The following is a 16,758-nucleotide window of genomic DNA, read 5'->3' as shown; positions in this document are numbered from 1 at the left end:
TGATTTTGGCAACTTTGGATAAAGAAAAACAAGTACCAAACTAGATGTTAAACATTTGGGAAGCAGTTAAAACACATATACTCACATGGACACTAACAGACACACAGATATGGATATAAATGTACAAATACCTAATGCCTCTGTCCATCTGTTGAGTCATCAATTCAATGTTATATTAACAGCCAGAGAAAATACTTTTAAAAGTAACTTTAATGACATGAAATGAAATAAAGAGTATGTGTGTATAAATATATATATACACACACACATTTTTCTGTGAAAAAGCAGATATAAAAACAGTATATACATTCTTATATACATATATGACATATGCAAAAAAATACTAGAGAGTTACAGCCAAAAATGTTTCAGGTAGTTCTTGGAAAATATTACAGACATATGGATGAATGTGTTTCAGGATGATATGGCTGCTGATTAGCATTGATGAGTGGGGACATTAAATTTCTTCTGTTGTCTGCTTTTTTATTTTTCCCTGCAATGAAGCTGAATGATTTTTCTGACAATGGGGAAAAGGGCAGGAAGTGGGCACAGGGGAAAAGAGGTGATAAAGAGCATTTACATCCAGTAAAACAACCCCAAACAGCGAAATACCATTTGCAGCCCATCAAGCTGACCAAGACACGCACATGCACGCACGCGCGCACACAGACAGACACAGACACACACACACACACACACACACACACACACACACACACACACACACACACATCAATTACAGTGACCAGGAGACTATGCAGGGGAAATGGACATACTCTTTTTACTAGCTGTGCTGGCTGGCATGAATGCAAATCAGTACAAGGCTTGTGAAGGGGCCGTTTGGCAACACACAGGAAAAGTCTTTAAAATATCCTGCAAGGATATTTTATTGTGGATCCTGCAAGTCCACAATTAAGAAGACCATCCGGTAGGCTAGCGAAGATTTGGCTTGACAAGGAAGGATTCATTCACCAGAGTATGCACTGTTGGGTTTAAACACAAGGAAAGAACTAGGCACCACCTGAATGTCCAACAATGCGGGATTGATTACAGAAATGTTGAAGATCCATGGATACACTCTGCAGGCACTGAAGATGACATTTCGGAAGCCTGTTGAATAACGCGGAAAGAAGTTCAATGGGTTGATTTTTGTTTGGTTTTAGTTTCTGAAGAAGCAGGTTAATAAACACCACACACGTGAACCATTCTATAATAGTGTGTTAAAAGGGAAGGTGGGGTGGGAATGAGGAAGGGAGGGAGAGAGAGGGAGAGAAGAGAGCCTTGGACAAACAGCACACCAAAAAGTGGTTGTCTCTGGGTAGTGGGATCTTGGAGAACAACTACTCTCTTGGTTTTCCCTCATCTGATTTCCTTCACCTTTCTGATGTTTCTACCATGAAATTGTATCACCTGTGTAGCGAAGGAAGCGAGAATGAAAGTGTTTTTTAAACCAAGCCACAAGGAGAAGAGGCAGCCTATAATCCATCAAGTGGCACAGATTATCAAGATTATTCCCAACGCCCTTAGTGGGTGTGGGGGGAGGGGAGAGGTGGGGAGAGCAGAAGGGAGGGAGAGGGAGGAGGAAGGTAGGAAAGGAGGGAAGAAGAGAGGGAGAAGGGGGGGAGAGAGAGAGGGAGAGAGAGAGAAAGGGAGGAAGAGGGTGGGAGAGGGAGAGAGAGGGAGAGGGAGGGAGGGAGAGGGAGAGGGAGAGGGAGGGAGGGAGAGGGAGGGAGAGGGAGAGGGAGGGAGGGAGAGGGAGAGGGAGGGAGGGAGGGAGAGGGAGGGAGAGGGAGGGAGAGGTAGGTAGGGAGGGAGAGGGAGAGAGATAGAGACAGAGAGACCTGCACTCCCAGTACAATACAATACACTGCTGGTGGGTTAGGGGGGCAAAGAGGGGGGTTGTAAACCGGGTGGGAGCCAAGGTTTGGCTCTGCTGGCTGGCTCGTTCCTGGCATGTCTTCATCGCAAGGTGGCCTCCTCATCGGTGTCTTCCTCGAAATCCTTGACGTCAGCACTGGTGGACTGCCTGGCCCAGGCTCCCCTTTCGGCCTCTCGTTCTTTATGCGACTTGAATCTCCCAACGAAAATTTTGCGGTAGTTCAGGAACATGCCATTCATCGCATCAATGGCCCGCTCTGCGGACTCCTGCTTCTGGAAGTGCACAAACCCGTAGCCCTTGGGCCCCTTTTCGTCGCAGGCCACTTTGCAGGACAGGATGTTGCCAAACGCCGAGAAGATGTTGTACAGTGCCTTGTTGTCGATGGTCTTACCCAGGTTCTTGATGAAGACGTTGCCCACCCCACTCTTGCGGAGCGAGGGGTCCCGCTGGGACCACATGATCCGCACCGGCCTGCCCCTGATGACATCAAAGTTCAGGGTTTCCAGGGCCCGCTTGGCGTCCACCGGCTGCTGGTAGTTGACGTACGCGTAGCCCAACGAGCGGCGGGTGATCTTGTCCCTGCAAATGCGGATGGAGAGGATGGGCCCGGCCGGGCTGAACTTCTCGTACAGCATTGCCTCTGTCACTTCAGGGTGCAGGTCGCCCACGTACAGCGAGGCCATGGGAAAGTCTGGGTTCCCCTCGGAGCCCCGGCTGGTCTCTGCATCCGCATCTGCATCCGCAGCTGCCGCCGCCGCCGCCGCCGCCGCCACCGCCGCCGCCACCTCCGCATCCGCATCCGCCTCCCCCAAGGAGGGCGCCGCAGCCTCCGCTGCTGCTGCTGCGGCGGCGGCGGCGGCGGCGGCGGCTTCAGCCGCGCTGGCCTCCACAACCGCTGCCGCCAGGGCGGCCTCCGCCTCCTCCCCCTCTGCCAGGGCGGCCGTCGCCTCCCCCCGGGAGGCCTCCGCCACTGCCTCCTCTACTGAGGCCTCGGCCTCCACCTCAGCCTCCACCTCTGCTTCCGCCTCCGCTACGGAGGCCTCCGCCACAGCCTCTGCCACGGTCGCCGCCGCAGCCTCCGCCGCCGCCGCTGCCGCCACCGCCGCCGCCACTGTCGCCGCTGTCGCCACGGTCGCCGGTGCCGCCAGGCCGCTGCCGCGACCTCCCTTCCCGCGAGCTGGGGGGCGGAGAGGCGGGAAAGGGCAGGAGGGCGGGTGGGCGCTGGAACCCGGCCGGGGGCGCGAGCGGGAGCTGGGGCCGGGACCCGGGGCCAGGCGATCTGGCGAGTCCAAGTCACTTGGGACAGCAAGCGAGCGCTGCCAGGAGCGCGCCGGTGCGAGTCGCCGCAGCCTGCAGCCTGCTGCTGCCGCCGCCGCTCGGTCGTGGGCTAGCGTGCGGGGCGCGGGCGGCGGGCGGGCGGGCGGCGTGTGGTGGGGGGCGGGGGGTGTTGGCGTCTGTGGTCCGGGCAGCTGGGAAGGCTTCTGTCTCTTTGGTTCCCCCTGTGGCTGCTGCGGGGCTGTGGGGCCGCGGGCTGTGGGAGGGGGCGGGAGCCTTGGGGCGGGGGAGGGGGGGAGGGGGCGGGGGGGAGTCCTCAGCCTCTCAGGCTCCCTGGATATTTATGAAGAGGAAGGCAGGGAAAGGGCTCCACTGTGGACTGAGGGAATACGGGTTAGACTTAGAGGGTTTTGTTCTATCCCCCTCTCCCCATAGAACATTTAAATGATTAAATCAAGTACCTTGCAAGAGCGAGTGGGTGGCGTGGAGAATACACTTGCCTGGCCTAAACAAAGCCGAGAAAGACGGGTTTCTCACATCCAGGGGTTCTCCCCACTTCCGCTCATACACACTCCCCAACATCACCGCCACCAAAGAAACAAACTCTGAGCAGGAGCTGGGGCCAGTGGGCCAAGCTCCCCCTGCAGCCTGCTGACCCATTTTCTCAGAGATTCCTCCCCCTTTTCCAGATCTTTCCCCCCTCTGCAACACTTGCAGAGGAGGGAATAAAGAACACGTATTCATTCATTCATTCATTCATTCATTCATTCATTCATTCATAATGCCACGCCACAAATATTTATGGAGCCTGTGCCGGTCCCTAGGGACACAGGGGTCTGGGAAGCAGGAGACATAAGCTGGGTTTGAGCTTGTGCTTGGGAACAGACGGTCTGGGCAGGAAACCCTGTCCCTGCTCCAGACTATGGGAGACCTAGAGACCTGGGGTTCTTCCGCACCCCCCTGCCAATTCTTCCTTCCCGCCCACCCAGCCTCCAGACAAGCAGCCCGACAGAGGGGGGATCAAGAGCACCCTGTCCTTCGTGCTGTCTTCAATGATACCCTGAGAAAAGCCAAACCAAGGGCTGGGGACAGGGCCTGGTCCAGAGCCAAGCACTTGTTTGTTCTTGCAAAGTTTACCAACACGAACCAAGAAATACACATCCGTGTTCAAAACAGAAACAAACCCTGAAATCTCTAGAATGAGGTGCCTGGTCCCAGTTCATCAGCTAATATTTGTGACAGCCTTATCAAGTGCTTGGCACTGGGAGCTAAGGGACAGGCCACGTGATAAGTGAACGGTGAGTGTTGACGTGTTAGAGGTGTGGGGCCGGCTGGGAAAGGTGAGCAGTAGTATGTGCTGTGGAAGCAGAGAGGCCACACAGGGCCAGATGCTGAGGGGACAGACAAGTGAGCAACCACTAGAGCAGAGTGTAAGAGAAGCGAGGGTCCCACTTGCTCCAGAAAGGAGGGCGCAGCCACTAACCCTTCCTGGTAGGAGTCAAGTGGGGCTGCACAGAAGGTGAAAGCCCCCAGGTGAGCTCTGAAAGATGAGTCCACCCTGTGGAGGCAGGAAGGAAGGCATTCCAAACAGAGGGATCCAGTCTGTGCCCAAGGCCCTGTGGCATGCTAGCACACACAAAGCCACTTCTGGTCATGGCCAGTAATCTGGCGTGCACAGACATCATGGTCTCCAAGAGCACATGGCAGGAGATGGAGCTGGAAGCTGTGGGGCCCTGAAAAGCCAGCTAAGGTGCTTGGACTCTGTACCCAGGCTCACAGGCACCACTCAGCACGTTCAAGGAGGGAATCGCTGTCATCAGGTCCTTAGAAAGAGTACAAATTAAACATCAATACTGAAAGTAGAGAGTAGATCTTAAAAGTTCTCATCACAAGAAAATATGTGTAACTACGTGAGGTGATAGATGTTAACTAAACTTACTAGGGTAATCATATATATACATATATATATACACACATATATATATACATATATGTATATATATACACCTGTATCTATATCTATCTACTATCTATCTATCTATCTATCTACTATCTATCTATCTATCTATCATCTATCTATCATCTATCTAGCTATCTATAAAATCATTGTGTTGTACACCTTAACCTTATACAATGTTACATGTCAATTATATCTCAATAAAGAACTGGGCAAAAGAAAAAAAACAACCAACAATACATATATAAATGTGCATGTGCCCTCCCCTACACACAATGGAGACAGAGATGATAGAACAAAAAGACAGTCAGATGTGACCAGTTCCAAAAGAGTCAGATCAACCCTTCCCCCTGTTCTTCCTTTCCTCCCATAAATAGGCGTTTCTCACTTACTGTGAGCCAGGCATTGAACGGCGTGGGGTTTGGGCTCAGATACTAAAAAAAAAAAAAAAAAAAAAAAAAAAAAAAAAATCAAACCCTCAGGACATCTCACTCCGCTCAAGTTCAGGCTGTCCATAGACATAACAGAAATGCCAGCAGAAAGCAATTGGTGCTATCTCATTGGACTATGGTGGCCATGGAATTTCATCTGCCCAGCACATGTTCTCTCCTCCCCCTCCTTCCTGCCCATCCACCTTCTTTGGGTAAATAAAGCTGTTTTTTTGTGGTGGCAGTGTTGGCTGGACCTAGGCAGTTGCACATGACAGAACGACCCCCGAGCCTGCCGAACTGACCGAGTCACTGTGGGATGTGAGGCAGTGAGGACTTTCCCATCGCTGGCTGGAAAGCATCCCAAGGTGGCTGAGAAGCAGGCACACAGATATGTACCTCCCCAGCTTGCAAAATCCAGCCCACTGCCCCTAGACAGGGCTAGTGCCAACAAAGGAAAAGGACGGAGATGTAGGAAAAGCCCAGTGGATAGCCAGTGCTTGACCAAGGTGATCACTCTCACTGCTGTTAAGAGCCATCTCCTGGGGGGTCTAGGTTGCTTGTAGGCAGGAGGCAGATGAGCTGTGCCTCACCATTCCAGGTGGCCATCCAAGAGGGAGCCGAGGAGGAAGAGGCTGGGGGAAACCATGATTTCTGGGGGGTAGGGGATGTGCGGGTGATGAGAACTAGAACTTCTTGGCCCGTTGTTGGAGACGGAAATGCCAAGCAGGACCGATTCAAGGACCAGGGCTCAACAATATCTCTTTCACTGGCTTGGACTTCCAGCCCACAGAGCAAACAGAAATCAGTGAAACAGCAGGAGAAAGAGGGTCAAGGAAGGCATGCTGTGGCCAGCAAATTCCCAAACCTGTCAAACCTGAAGACAATCCCTAGGCCCCTGCACCTCCAGCAACAGGAACAGGGCTACTAAGTGACTTGTCACTAAGTGGCAAGGAGAGCAGCTGGGGAATGCTCTCCAAGTCCTTTCTCACAGAGACCTCCATGGGGTGCCCCCTTGGTCTAGTCCATTCCTGGCCAGTCCCTGCCATCTACAATCAAAAATGTTCTGACTACCAGGCCCTGTGACAGAGGCAAAAATGATAAGCCCTATGGAGCATCAGTGGAGGGAGGGAGAGGTCTCTTTCTTGTGGGAGGAAGTGTGACTCATTTCACTCATCTGATGATTTGACAAGTATTTAGGGAGGGCTTATGCTGTACCTGGGATTCTTCTCCGCAGAAGGTCCCTGTACTCAGGGAGCTTATTTTCTAGTAGGGAAGACAGACAGTAAACACATCACAAAATATCAAAGCATTTAAGGTTGCTACAAATGCCCGCATGGAAATACACAAGATGGTTTGGTACCCATTACCTAGAAACCCCCCCCCCAAAAGTGGCAAAGGTCAGGAATGGCCTTCCTGAGGACAATGGTAAGTGGTCAGTCCTGCCAGGAACCCGGGGAAGAACCTGCCCAGCGGGGAGAACTACGGTTCCCCGTGGCCTGTGGCGGAAAACTGGGGTGCCGAAGGGGCAGAAAGGATGCCAGTGTGGCTGAAGCCCAGTGAGAGGCAGGGTGGAGCGACAAGAAGAAGGTGTAGTGGTGGGAAGGAGCCATGATGAAGAGTTTTGTTTTTACTGAAAAGTGCTCTGAGGAACCAAAGAGAGGATTGAATCAAGGGCGTGCCATGACCTAATTATATTCAATAATTTCTTGCTGGCTGCTCTCTGTGGAAAATATTGCAAGGGGGCAGAGGACAAAGGAAAATGAGGAGACCAATTCGGACCCTCTTGCAGTAGTCCAGTGGAAAGATGGCAGTGACTTGGCCAAGACTGGCAGCATGAATTTGGAGACTAGTGCATGGGTTCACATGACATTCTGGAAAGAGAAGAGACATCACTTGCTGATGCATTGAAGGCAGTTGGTAAACAAACTTAAGAAATGAATGATTACGATAAGAATATTTTCTTTTGAGTCTTGATCATGGAGGTGCTGTGTATGGTTATAGGCAACCTGGGGAGTGAATGTGGTAGGTTTGGAGGAGGGAGAAAAACAGTTGGGGGGGTGTCAAGGGTTCTTACATGCACATGTTCAGTGTCTGAAGTCTGTCATCTGTATTGGCTGGAGAGACAGAATATTGAGACAACAGAGCACAGATATGGTATTTAAAGCCAGGAGACTGGGCAGGACCACCCAGAGAGGGTATAGTCAGGGGAAGAAGGGGCAGGGCTATTCCCTGAGGCACGCCCACATTTAAAAGTTAAGTTGAGGATGAGAAGCCAGCAGAAGAGATTGAGAGGGACTGTGTGTTAAGAAGGGCTGGCCCCAAACCTGACTTGCATGGTCCAACCTCAGTGTCCTCACTCAGGTCCTGCTTTCAGTGCTCCTGGCTGCACGTGCATAGGAGCTGGTTTAAATCGGGACAGCAATGGGGCGCCTGGGTGGCGCAGTCCTTAAGCGTCTGCCTTTGGCTCAGGGCGTGATCCCGGTGTTCCTGGATCGAGCCCCACATCAGGCTCCCCCACTGGGAGCCTGCTTCTTCCTCTCCCACTCCCCCTGCTTGTGTTCCCTCTCTCGCTGGCTGCCTCTCTCTAATAAATAAATAAATCTTTAAAAAAATTAAAAAATAAAAAATAATAATAATAAAACGGGACAGCAAGAGACTTTGTGTGCTAGAGTTCAGCTTCTCTTTCTGTTCGTTTCTCAGTGGAGCTTTAAAGAGAGATAGGTTCATATCCAGAGACATTTCGAGAGTGTCTGGAGTCAGCACTGGCCTTCCATTTCATGTGGCCCACTTCCTTCTTCCTATGGGGAGGGAGAAATGGAAAGGAGTGGGAACGCAGTTCAGAGAGCAGGGGAAAGGAGTAGAAAAGAATGGAAGAAGGTAGGGGATGGGGGACACTAGTGGGGAGAGGGACAGATCAACTCCACATACAAAAATGAATCAAAACACCGAAAACCGTGATCTACAGAAAGAAGTCTCTTCCCACGAATTTCTCGTTGGCTGAGCTGTAGGAAGGATGCCCAGGGAAAAGAGGATGAAAGCATAACTGTATTTTGGAGTAGGGAAATCATTTCTGTCAATTCACTCTGTCCCCCCAATATCCCCCAAATGAAAATAATTATGAGATACAAGCCAAGAAAAAAGCAGCCTTAGGCTTTAATTTAGGAAGAATTGGCAAGTGTTTGGATGCGCCCCTGTTACGCAACAAATAATAACAATGATTATTATATTGTCTTGAGTAAATACAACACGTTGAGCAAACGGTCCTTTGGATCCTCATAACGTTAAGGAAGACAGATATGTGGGGCAGGGAAGGAGTGGGGATCGGACCTATAGAAATAAGAGCCCCAGGACATCAGGACATACGCAGGAGCATGTTTACCACGGAAGGGTTCATATTGGGCAAACTAGGACACAAAGTAAACACTCATCATTTGGGGAATGACTGAAGACATTGCAGTGCAGCCAGTCCATGGATTATTAGGCAACCACTAGCAAGTATGAATTATGCCCATATGGCCTGATTTAGGGGGACCTCCAAAATAGGCTATTATTAAGTGAGAAAAGATTGCAGAGAAGGGAACATTACATGGTCCCATTTGTATGTGTGGGGGGGGGGAGACAGGAGGTTGTGATCTCATACTTATTTGTCTGCCTATTTGACATCTCCACCTGGATGTCTCACGGGCATTTCATCCTTAAATGGCAAAAAATGGAATTCCTGAGCTTCTTTCGCCTCCGGATTCCTACACTCCCTCACTTTGCTCCTTCCACAGAAGTCTTCCCCTTCTTGACGAATAGCCCCACCACCCATCTGGGTATTAAAATGAAATAAAAATGAAGAGGCACCCCTATTTCCTTCCTCTCCCACTCCCACATCTTCCTCTGGCCACTCTCTCATCTCTCAGCAATTCCTATCCCCTCTGCTTCCAAACACCACTTGAACCTCTCCGACTCCACTGGAGTCCACCATTATGTCTCCCACGGGTTCTCCCATAGCCTCCTAACTGGTCGCCTGCTTCCACCAAACTGCCTTCTCCGTTCCGTAGCCAGACTGATCTTCCTGAAAAATGAATGGCTCTTCTTGCCTCCCCTACTCAAAGCCCCAGAAGGTCTCCCCATTTCACGTTGACTAAAGTACAAACTCCTCGATGTGGCTTAAATATAATGAGCTGCATGACCTGGCCCTTGCCAACCTCCCCATTCTCACCTTTCTATATCCTGGTCATTGTGGGCCTTCTTAGAATACTCTTGACCACTCCAGGATCCAAGTTTGATTCTTCCTGAGGGCTTCTGCCTACCTACCTGAATCTGTCTTTCTCGATCCTTTTGAAATCATAAACAGGTTTTTAAACACAGAGAAAATTACAGCGAGTCACAGAACACTCACCCAAGTACATGTCCCTTAGAACGAAAAAAACAAACAAAAACACCCAAAACACAGCATTTGTCCTATTTTTGTTTCAGACGTTTAATTTTAGGACAATAAAACCATACAAAATAGAGCTACCATCCCTTTTGAAACTGTCCCCAATCCCATTCCCCTCTGTTCCTCCCCACCTCAATAGGGCACATACCTCGGTCTCCTTGGGGTGTGATTAAAGGCAAGAGACAACCAAGTCCTCCGTTTCTCCCTCTAGTTTCCTTTTCTCTCTCTGTCTCTTTCCCCTCACTCTTTCCCTGAGGTTGAGCATTTCTTTGACCCTTTGCTTATTGTCCCTCAGAAGCAGACCGGGTCTGCAAAACGGAACATAATCGGTGATATTTGGCTCAGGATGGTCGTGAGAAAAGAAGAAGCCTACGCTCCTAGCAGTCATTGAACATTCCTAAATTCCTGAGCCAAAATTCCTCAAAGAAGATGGGCCTTGGAGTCAAATGGACTTGTCAGGCAGAATCCCAGAGCAAAACACGTTAACGGCTCTGAGCCCCAGTACATGCTCTGAGTTTGATTTTCAGAAACCCTAACTAAGGTTCTTAGGAATTTCCTTCATAACAAGTAGTTTTCGCCCCAACCCTGATTTAGGAACCAAGAGCAAAGGGCTATCTCGACTGATGATTTTTATATAGCGTTTCAGGTATGTTTGTCCCTGGGGACCAATTCTCCTTCCAATATATGCTTATAATTTTAACTAACGCCCTGCATTGTCATAATCTTAGGCAGTTTACAGACATGATCTTCTAAAAATATACCTGCAGATATGCTCCAGGCCATGACTTACTAGCTGTGCTTACCTTGTCCAAGTTGCTTTACCTTTTTTGTTTGTTTCTTTAGCTTTGGAGTCTTCATCTGTACAAGGGCATAGTTGTAAGGATGAAAAGTGATAATATACGGGAAGTGTTCTTCACAGTGCCTGGCATGCATTCAGTGCCCCCAACACGAGATACTCCTTATTAATGCCATTTCCCTCTATCTTGAGGATATCCTGGTTCAGCTGGTTTTTGAAGACCCAGTGTCTTTCCTTTCTGGTGCCCAAGGAAGCCTGACTTTTTCTCTCTAACCGGGAGCAAAGTGTCAGTTCAGAGGGAGTCTGATCCTCTGAGTCACATCCCAGGTTATGACTCGATTTTACTCCAGGTAACTGCCTGCTTCCCCAGCCTGAACTCACTTTTCTTTCTTTCTTTTTTTAAGATTTTATTTATTTATTTTGACAGAGAGAGAGAGACAGCCAGCGAGAGAGGGAACACAAGCAGGGGGAGTGGGAGAGGAAGAAGCAGGCTCACAGCGGAGGAGCCTGATGTGGGGCTCGATCCCAGAACGCTGGGATCACGCCCTGAGCTGAAGGCAGACGCTTAACCGCTGTGCCACCCAGGTGCCCCCTGAACTCACTTTTCTTACACCCCCATTCACTTCTTAGTTCTCCCAACCTTAGGACCTTTTTATAATCCATTTCTTTATTTCCCCTGAGGTCCGAGGACTTTACAAGTCAACACAGGAAAGCATGCCATTTTCTGTACTCAGGAAAGCCACCCAGAAGATTGGATAATACAATCTCAATGAAATGGGGGTACTGAGTCACGAGTGAATTTTCCCTCAACTGCTATTCATCCCTTCAGTCTCCCTTTTGGGGGACAATTTGGACATAAATTACTGTTAGGTAATACACTCCTTCAACTTCTTTGCTGTAGGATACTGAATGCATTTTGATGCCTCCCTGATATCTCTGGAACACTGCTATCAACACTCACAATGGTGCTGTGACACATTCATGGGTTATGGGTGTGTGAACGGCTGATTCTCAGTACTCTGAGTTGTTGAGCAATTTAAGTTCCCACTCTATATAATAAATGTGAAATGAAATCTCCTTCCATATGGTAAAGCCTTGCTAAAGTCATAGTGGTTAACCATAGGCCCTCCTCCCAAACATTTAAAAACCATTCTTTAAAAAAGAAAAAGACAGGGGCGCCTGGGTGGCTCAGTCATTAAGCATCTGCCTTCAGCTCAGGGCGTGATTCCAGGGTCCTGGGATCCAGCCCCACATCAGGCTCCTACGCTGGGAGCCTACTTCTTCCTCCCACTCCCCCTGCTTGTGTTCCCTCTCTTGCTGGCTGTCTCTCTCTCTGTCAAATAAATAAATAAAATCTTTAAAAAAAAAAAAAAGAAAAGACAAAGACAAAGGAAAGCATTGTTCTCACTGAAAGGAAGTCATGCGCATGGTAAGTAAAAGAGCGATGAGCAGGAAGTAGGAAGGACCTTATGATAAAAGGCAGAGGTTCAAGACCCCATCACTTCTCAACCCCTTATTGTACTTCCCAGGGTAGAGCATTTTAATAACTCCCGTTTGCACTGTTCCGGCAGTTACCCTCTTACATCTAGATAAAGTGCTTAATCTGCTATTTCAATAATTCATCAACTTCAGACATCATCAGTTGACCCCATTCTGCTTACAGGGGAGAATTTAACTCACTCATGTGTCTTCAAGCTGCCCTCTCTTTCTCTTGGCTTTTATACCTTCTTTTGATGTTTAGTTCCTCTATTGGTGACTATGGTGACTTTATTCTAGTTTTAAAAATGTTGTTAGTTACCATGGAGGGCAATATTGGTTTCTGGAGCACATAATTCAGTGATTCATCACTTACATACGACACCGAGTACTCATCACAACAATTGCCCTCTTTAATACCCATCACCTGTCTAGCCCATCCCCCACCCACCTCCCTCCATCAACAGTTTGTTTTCCAACATTAAGAGTCACTTATGGCTTGTTTCCTTCTCTCCATTTTTTTCTTTTCCCCCTTCCCATATGTTCATCTGTTTTCTTTCTTAAATTCCACATATGAGTGAGATCATATGCTATTTGTCTCTCTCTGACAGACTTATTTCACTTAGCATAATACACTCTAGCTCCATCCACATCATTGCAAATGGCAAAATTTCATTCTTTTTGATGGCTGAGTAATATTCCATTATATATATGTATATATATGTGTATATATATGTATGTATATATGTGTGTGTATATATATATGTGTATATATATATATATATTATCCCACTTTTTTCTTTATTCATATTCTTTATTCATTCATCAGTCAGTAGATACTTGGGCTCTCTCCACAGTTTGGCTACTGTTGATAATGCTCCTATTAACATTGGGGTGCATGTACCCTTTTGAGTGTGTATTTTTGTATCCTTTGTGTACATTCCTAATAGTGGACTTGCTGGACCATAGGGTAGTTCAATTGTTAACTTTCTGAGGAACCTCCAAACTGTTCACCAGAGTGGCTGCCCCAGTTTGCGTTCCCACCCACAGTGGAAGAGGGTTCCCCTTTCTCCGCATCTTTGCCAGTACCCGTTGTTTCTTGTGGTGTTGATGTTAGCCATTCTGACAGGTATGAGGTGAGATCTCATTGTAGTTTTGACTTGCATTTTCCTGATGATGAGCATCTTTTCATGTGTCTGTTAACCATCTGGATGTCTTCTTTGGAAAATTGTTTATTCCTGTCTCCTGTCCACTTCTTACCTGGATTATTTGGTTTCTGGGTGTTGAGTTTGGTAAGCTCTTTATAGATTTGGGATACTAATCCTTTATCAGATATGTTGTTTGCAAATACCTTCTCCCATTCCGTGGGCTGCCTTTTAGTTTTGTTGATTGTTTCCCTCGCTGTGCAGAAGCTTTTTATCTTGATGAAGTTCATTTTTGCTTTTGTTTCCCTTGCCTCTGGCAATGTGTCTAATAAGAAGTTGCTACGGCCAAGGTCAAAGAGGTTTCTGCCTGTGTTCTCTAGGATTTTGATGGTTTCCAGTCTCATATTTAGGTCTTTCATCCATTTTGAATTTATTTTTCTGTGTGATGTAACCCTGGGTTGTTGTTTTGTTTTGTTTTTCTTTTGCATATGCCTTAGTCAGTTTACTTTGGTTTTCTATAAAATGAGTATATTGCCATGCCTATCCTTCCCTTCCCTCAACTTCTTTACCTCCTTTCTACCTCCTCTTCCAATCGGACTCATAATTATTTACATCCACTTCTGGAAATCGAATCCAGTCTCTTCAGCTTTGAAAATCAGTACAGCCTTTTCCCTTTCAATGAATCTCTAATAATGTTGAGCCACGTTTCTTCACCGAATGCAGGCTGGGTCACCAGAAGGAGATTAATCCTAGTATCAAGTTCAAATCCTCCCTTTTACCTTATTCCATTAACTTCTAAAAGGTCTGCTGCATTTGAGTTTCATTGATATATGACTTAGGCATCAAACTCCCTCCCTCCCTCCCTATCCCACTTTCTCCTTCTCTCTCCCTCTGTCTCTGTCTCTCTCTCACACACACATGCACACACATGCATATTAAATGGCTGCCAGGCAATTGATCATTAAACAATTTAATCTTATAACAACTTATAACATGGGTGTTATTATAATCTTCATTTTATACCCGGGAAAACTTCGGTAGCAAGTATTTAAATTACCTGCCTGCTGAGGTCTCACAAAGTGTAAGAGGCAGAGCCTGGAATCTGATTCAAAGAAAGGCAGTCTCATTCCAGAGCTGGTCCTGGTGACCACTATGTTATGGAGTCTCTCAGGTTTTCTATATATAGTACCATGTCATTTGCAAAGAGTGGAAGTTTTACTACTTCCTTACCAATCTGGGTGTCTTTTGTTTCTTTTCATTTTCTGATTGCTATGGCTAGCATTTCTAGTACTATGTTGAATCAAAGTGATGAGAGTGGATTTCCTTGTCTTGTCCCTGGGCTTCGGGGAAAAGCTCTCAGTTTTTCCCCATTAACGATGATGTTAGCTGTGGGTTTTTCACAGATGACCTTTATTGTGGCTGAGGTATGTTCCCTCTAAACCTATTTCGTGGCGGGGTTTTATCATGAATGGATGTTGAACGTTGTCAGTTGCTTTTTCTGTGTCTTTTGGGAGGATCATATGGTTGTTATCCTTTCTCTGATTGATGTGATGCATCACATTGGTTGATTTGTGAATGTTGAACCACCCTTGCAATCCAGAAAAAAATCCCGCTTGATCGTGGTGAATGATTTTCTTAAAATGTATTGTTGAATTTGGTTTCCTAGCATTTCATTGAGAATTTTTATATCTATGTTCATCAGGAATATCGGCCTGTAGTTCGGCTTTTTTGTTGTGTCTTTATCTGGTTTTGGAATCAGGGTGGCCTCATAGCACGAATTTGGAAGTTTTCCTTCCACTTCCGTTTTTAGGAATAATTTAGGAAGGATAGGCATTAGCTTTTCTTTAAATGTTTGATAGAATTTGCCTGTGAAGCTACCTGGTCCTGGACTTTTGTTCGTTCGGAGTGTTTTGATTACAGATTCAATTTCTTTGATGGTTACAGGTCTGTTCCAATTTTCTGTTTCCGCCTGTCTGCTTTGGTAGTTTAATTGTTTCTAGGAATTTATCCATTTCTTCTAGGGTGTCCAATTTGTTGGCAGATAGTTTTCCATAATATTCTCTTATGATTGTATTTCTGTGGTGTGGGTTGTTGTTTCTCTTCTCTTGTGATTTTATTTGTTTGAGTCCTTTTTTGTTCTCAATAAGTCTGGCTAGAGGTTGATCAATTTTAATGTGTGTATTTTTTTTTTCAATGAACCAGCTCCTGGTTTCACAGATCTGTTCTCAGTTTTGCTTTTGTTTTTAGTTTCTATTTGTTTCTGCTCTAATCTTTATTATTTCCTTTCTTCTGCAGGTTTTGGGTTTTGTTTGTTCTTCATTTTCTAGCTCCTTTAGGTGTAAGGTTAGGTTATTTATTTGAGATTTTTCTTGCTTCTTGAGGTAGGTCTGTATTGCTAGAAATTTCACACTTTGAACCTCTTTTGCTGCATCCCAAAGGTTTTAGACCATTGCGTTTTCAGTTTCATTTGTTTTCATGTGTGTGTGTTTTTTTTTTTAATTTCTTCTTTGGTTTCCTGGTTCACCCATTCGTTGTTGAGTAGTATGTTATTTAACCTCCATGTATTTGTGGTCTGTTCAGATTTTTTTCTTGTGGTTGACTTCAAGTTTCAAAGTTTGTGGTCAGAAAAGATAGATGTTATGACTTTGACCATCTTGAATTTGTTGAGGCTTGTTTTGTGGCTTAACATGTGATCTATTCTGGAGAATGTTCCATGTGCACTCGAAAAGAATGTGTGTTCTGCTGTTTTAGGATACAATGTTCTGAATATATCGGTTAAATCTGTCTGGTCCGGTGTGTCATTCAAAGCCATTGTTTCCCCATTAATCTTCTGCTTAGATGATGTGTCCATTGATGTCAGTGGGGTGGTAAATTCCCCTACTATGATTGTATTATTATCAACGAGTTCCTTTATGCTTATTATTAACAGTTTTATGTATTTGGGTGCTCCCGTGTTAGGTGCATAAATATTTACAACTGGTATGTCTTCTTGTTGGATTGTGCCCTTTATTATTATATAGCATCTTTCTTTGTCTCTTGCTACAGTCTTTGTTTTAAAGTCTATTTTGTCTGATATAAGTATTGCTACTTATGGAGAGTCTTTTTTTAATGTGGTATCAAATCGTGGTTTTTAGTTGTGTTTTCTTAATGGCCTGAGGTGTTGAGCATGGATTCATGTGCATATTTCCCATCCATGTATCTTCTTTGGTGAACCATCTCTTCTAATCTTTTGTCCATCTCTTACTTGGTTGTTTGTATTCTTAATATTGAGTTTTGAAAGTTCTCTCTGTATATTCTGGATAACAGCCCTTGATCAGATTCATGTTGTATCTAAGGAAACTTGGCCTAACACAAGGTCAGAAGAGGTTTCTGT

The 16,758-nt window shown here is 46.4% G+C and overlaps 1 protein-coding gene across 1 annotated transcript; it reads right to left on the bottom strand.

The window, feature by feature from the left end:
- Window positions 1-1,774: 1,774 nt before the first annotated feature.
- Window positions 1,775-2,615, bottom strand: LOC123803874 (polyadenylate-binding protein 1-like 2). The gene has a single exon (XM_045815650.2). It carries the CDS (start codon window positions 2,560-2,562, stop codon window positions 1,960-1,962), a length of 603 nt encoding a protein of 200 aa, XP_045671606.2. The 5' UTR covers window positions 2,563-2,615; the 3' UTR covers window positions 1,775-1,959.
- Between the last annotated feature and the right edge of the window lie 14,143 nt (window positions 2,616-16,758).

Source organism: Ursus americanus, chromosome X, assembly GCF_024610735.1.
Source record: "Ursus americanus isolate L20-20 chromosome X, mUrsAme1.1.p, whole genome shotgun sequence".
In the NCBI taxonomy this organism is placed as follows: domain Eukaryota; kingdom Metazoa; phylum Chordata; class Mammalia; order Carnivora; family Ursidae; genus Ursus; species Ursus americanus.
Note: the sequence above shows the minus strand (reverse complement) of the source record. Positions and strands in the feature narration are given on the sequence as shown.

Coding starts and splice junctions, on each gene's coding strand:
- LOC123803874 (XM_045815650.2), bottom strand. CDS start 2,562: ATGGCCTCGCTGTACGTGGGCGACCTGCACCCTGAAGTGACAGAGGCA.